This window comes from Seriola lalandi, unplaced genomic scaffold (genome assembly GCF_002814215.2).
Source record: "Seriola lalandi dorsalis isolate HSWRI2012SDOR001 ecotype SW California unplaced genomic scaffold, Sedor1 jcf7180002054997, whole genome shotgun sequence".
In the NCBI taxonomy this organism is placed as follows: domain Eukaryota; kingdom Metazoa; phylum Chordata; class Actinopteri; order Carangiformes; family Carangidae; genus Seriola; species Seriola lalandi.
Window position 1 is genome coordinate 864,722 of NW_019525546.1, and position 4,889 is coordinate 869,610.

At 36.8% G+C, this 4,889-nt stretch overlaps 1 protein-coding gene across 1 annotated transcript; it reads left to right on the top strand.

The window, feature by feature from the left end:
- The first annotated feature begins 1,146 nt into the window (after positions 1-1,146).
- Positions 1,147-4,889, top strand: b9d1 (B9 protein domain 1). Its single transcript, XM_023397120.2, has 7 exons — positions 1,147-1,332; positions 1,481-1,549; positions 2,578-2,689; positions 2,857-2,953; positions 3,232-3,294; positions 4,076-4,143; positions 4,402-4,889. Exons 1-7 carry the CDS (start codon positions 1,270-1,272, stop codon positions 4,557-4,559), a joined length of 630 nt encoding a protein of 209 aa, XP_023252888.1. The 5' UTR covers positions 1,147-1,269; the 3' UTR covers positions 4,560-4,889.

The window sequence follows — 4,889 nt, forward strand, 5'->3', positions numbered from 1 at the left end:
TTTGAGTGCAATGTCCTTTAAAACAGGCCACGCTCCTCACAGCAATATGGTGTTGTGGGAGACATCATATGTGGCCCACTGTAATTATTGTTTGCTTCAGCACAGCATGTCATTCAGGCATGTGTTAATGTTGTCAGACAGTTTTTTAAGTGAATCCTAGGCTTTGGTTACACAGGAACAGAGACACAGTCAGGGTGGATTTTAGGATTAATGAGAATACAAGTCTAAATTCTCAGAGTATAACTCCATCTACCAAAACACAATTTCCACAATTTATATAATTTAACTGTTAGATTATGGTTTCTGTTAATGTGATAGCCAAAAGCTATGTCAAATGCTCTACAATGCAAGATCACTTATACAGATGATTCTGTTGTATAATTATAAAATATGTTTCATCTAATTTATTCTCAAATGCAAGAATATTGAGAGAAATCTCCCTCTCTGAGAACATGTCCTTGTTATTCTCAGTGGCACACAGCACTGCACAAAGTTATCAACTGGAAAATTAATATTTTGTTTGTGTTTAAAGCAAATGTTTAATTCAAGTTTAATAGTTGAATAATAGTTGACTTTGGACTTTCTGGGAATTGATGAAATTCATATATTGACTGTTCTGGGTTAACCTTGGAGCTGGGGATAAATAAGGTAAATGTAACCTAGTTTTTTTTTCAGGTTGCTATCTGGAATCAATTGCCTATAAAAAATAAAATAAAATAAAAAACATTTCCCATTTTCCCCTTTCCACAACAGCTAAAAACTTCATGGAATTTTCACAAAACTGCTCCACTCAAAGTCCACTTACTGCGTTTCCGAAGCATGCCCCACATTTCGTGGTCTTCTTCAGCAGACGGAGTTCCTCAGTTGTAGTGCAATTTGATTAATTAAAAGGCAGCCACGGCCTTTCTAACTGGGGCCATGTTGTGTTCGACTTAAAGTAGCCCTGCGCCAACATTGTACATGGTGTAAAAGTTATTTTCCGGTGCAGGAGAGGGCATCTTTTGTGTCAGAAGAACTTCAATCGAACGCACGCGTGTTTGAAACACCGCCGCCATCTTGTGGACATCAGTTATAGTTCAGCAGCTCTTCTGCGCTTCCGTTCAGTTTGGACCTAGTTGGTTGCCGTGAGGAGGAGCAAGCGTCGTCCTAGCAACGGACGGGGCTTGTTTCAATGAGTAGCAGTAGGATTTTTCTGAACTGACTTTATGATAATAGTTAGTTGTGAAACAAAGACTCATTTAATTTTTATGTTTACTAACCGAAGCTGTTATGGCCACGAGCAACCCGTCAGTGTTTCTCCTCACAGTGAACGGTCAAATTGAGGGAGCTAATGTGAGTGGTTTCTCTTAGTTAGCCTAGCCTAGCAACAACATTTTTTTAGCATCAGCAGTACTGGTAGCATGTGTTTTTTTATCCGAATTTGTGTTTCGTTACACACAGGTAGGGAGTTAACGTCTTGTACTTTCGTGTTGTATTTCAGTTTCCAGAGTATGACAACCTGTATTGTAAATACTGTTTTGTCTACGGACACGACTGGGCTCCCACCTCGGTGAGTAGCAGGCGGATGACATGAAGGCTATGTCTTTTACGACTGTCTTATATTATTAATGCACCAAACTTCATACTCACCTATTTGAATGCAAGATATGCATTATATTCTGTCTAAATTTTGGTGACCTGAAAATCAAGCCGTGCGTACTTGTTTTCATGTAGAAGCTCTTCTACAAAGCAAGCCTTAAAAGAAATGTATTCATAATATAAACCTTTATACAAATGTGTAGTTTAGTGCTGGAACAATTAGACAATTATAACTCCAGTTGGTAATCAAATAATTGATTCAAAGTCATCTCTCAAACATTTCTTCTCAAATGTGCACATTTGCTGTTTTAATCTGCTTTATGTCACTATAAATTTAATATATTAGTGTTTTGTCTGTTGGCTGGGTACTTGGTATTTGTGATGGACATTATTAAAATTTTTCTGACATTAAATTGACTAAACAACATATACATTTATCAAAATAATCAACGGATCAATTAATAATGAAAATAACTGATGGTTACAGACAGCCACTGTATATTTCTGTGCCAGCATTCTTCTAAAATACAAGTTACTCTTTAATGTAAAGTTTGAAAAGCTTTTCGGCTAATTGCATTAAATCTCATTATGAGCATGGTGACCAGGGACTAAGGTGTTATCTTTGTTAACAGGGCGGTCAACTGTAGATAAATTTATACAGAACTCTTAATTCAGGTTTTACAAGTGTCTCCTTAGAATAGAAATTCTTGTCTACAAATGTGATGGGCTAATTCACTTATTTTATTATAAAATTGTTGAGAGTGTTTTCCGGATGCGACAACAGCGCTGCAGTAAGGTATGATGGTGTAGTGCTATTGTTCTGTTCTTTAAGGAAGACCATGCTCATTAACTCTGATGTTAGGAACCATTAATTATTCCCAAAGGTTTGAAAAGTAGTAATATTTCATAATATACATAAAAGAAGACATAGAAGAGGTAAACTCATGTCTGGTTATCATCATATTTGTAAATCTTTGTGTCCGTCTTGTTTCTCTCTAGGGGTTGGAGGAAGGCATCACTCAAATAACCTGTAAAGGCAGTCAGTCTTCACACAGATTAATATGGAACTTCCCACTGGAAACAACATTTAAGAGCACAAACCCATCTGGATGTAAGCATTACTCACACATATACAAACCATGCACTGTTGGTTGGCAGCTGTCACTGTTGTTTATCCATGGATTGATAAATATCACTGACATTCCTATACAAATCATATTCTATAAAAAGTATGAATAATACTGAGATTTCAGTTTGGATTTCCTCTTCATTTTACAGGGCCTCAGCTTGTGGTAAGTGTGTATGGTCCAGATGTGTTTGGCAACGATGTGGTCCGGGGCTATGGAGCAACACACATCCCCTTCAATCCTGGACAGTCAGTACACCCTCCATAAACTTCTTCTGTTTTTTGTTTTTTTTAAATATACTAAAAGAAGGCATCAATTTTAGTAGTACTAGTGCTTGCATTTTAAGTGACTAGTTAGAAAAATTTCACATTCCTTCCTAAAGCATTCGCATATGACTTTTTTCCTTCACAAGAATAAAGTGTAACCACAGTAAGGTGGGGTGTGATTTTTGCTTGATGTGATTGAATTGTACTTTTATGTTTATTAAAAGTACAATTTATTTTCTGTTATGTGTTTTATTTCCCAGACATACAAGAACCATCCCCATGTTTGTTCCTGAGCCCACATGGAGACTTCAGAAATTCACAAGGTGAGATATGTGAAGAGTTTTGTGTTTAGTTTTCTCTCTCTCAGCAGCTGTGACTGATGAGTTGTGCCAGCTGGGTGAAACAGCCGATCTCCGAGTGTTATCAAATATTTACTGCTCCTCCGTGTGAGTCCCACTGAGGCTAAAGTCTTTGGCCTCTAATGTGAGATTACTCCACATCAATGTGTGTTGTTTCCCAGCTGCTGTTATCAGTGCATGGAAAGACATTGGTATTCACAAGGTATTCAATGTTTTTTTGAATTCCCAACAACACAGTAGGCTGTTAACGATGCACAGATGCACATCTGGACCTTTGAATTCACAATTTAAACAGCAACAATGGTTACCAGATTTTGTTTTCCCACTTGATCTGGGAAAATGTGACAGGTATAAGTAGGTGGTTCTCTTTTTTGCTAATGCACTCTACCTAGTTATACTTTACACGTACATTAACGTCACTTGCTGTGTGTCGGAGAAGGGGATAATATAGGATAGGAAGTGCATAATATTTTGTGATTGGTTGAATCAATTTGTAGCACAAGATTTCTCTTCATGAAAAGTTTGAAAATTGCTTAAACAAATTGCCAGAAAGAGAATGATACTGGAAAAAACAATGTACGTCTTGAAGTAAAAGCCCAAAATTAACCTCATGTATCGGTGGCTAATCCATCAGTCTATAAAATATATACAATATATTGTCAGTTGACTTGGAGGTGTCATGCCTGTGTCTCTTTAGTTTTTTTTTGCTGTCTGTACTTCTTAACCTGGTTTTCTCCTTGTTTAGCTGGCTGTTGGGACGGCGGCCCGAGTACACAGACCCTAAAGTAGTGGCCCAGGGTGAAGGCAGAGAAGGTTTGTTTCTGCTCTCTCTAATAAATAGATGTGGACATGTGGAACTCGGGAGTTTAATGCATTTTACCCAATGTAATGTAAATTTCTTCTATATAGATAGAAAATATTTGAAGTTACTAAATTACCAAATAATTTTAAGTGAGGTACACACTTCAATTCCCATTTAATTGATTAAGTACGTTTTATGTTAAAATTGTGTTTAAGTCTTTTAACATTGTTATTTCTACAATATGTATCCTGTACGATATCTGTTTGCAGTGACGCGGGTTCGTTCCCAGGGCTTTGTCACAGTTTCCTTTCACATCATGACTAAAGACATGAAGAAGCTGGGCTATGACACAGGGCCATCAAGCCCTGCAAACACACCATCTGTCACATCTGGCTGGTCAACAGAGGAACAACCATACAATATGTAATAACATGAGACTTTTTTTTCTTGAGATACAACTTGCAGCTATTCTTTTTTTGCCATCAAGGATGCTTGGTCCCCACCAAAACGAAAGCACAATACGTTAAATAGAAAATGTCTCTAACTTTCCCCAGTTGTCCAGTTGATTGTTGCCACAGCCACTTCACTTCAGAAACAAAGTGAACACCAGAACACACACAATTTTTCATAGTAAAATGTATAGAAATAAAAAAAATTAAATTTTACTAGATACATTCAAAGCTGTTTTAAGCCGTTTTAAAATGTATTTGCTTCACAATTTTTTTTTTACTTTCTTAAATAAATGTACTTTCTCACA

Coding starts and splice junctions, on each gene's coding strand:
- b9d1 (XM_023397120.2), top strand. CDS start 1,270: ATGGCCACGAGCAACCCGTCAGTGTTTCTCCTCACAGTGAACGGTCAA. Junction 1,333..1,480: donor GTCAAATTGAGGGAGCTAAT/GTGAGTGGTTTC, acceptor GTTGTATTTCAG/TTTCCAGAGTATGACAACCT. Junction 4,144..4,401: donor CCAGGGTGAAGGCAGAGAAG/GTTTGTTTCTGC, acceptor ATCTGTTTGCAG/TGACGCGGGTTCGTTCCCAG.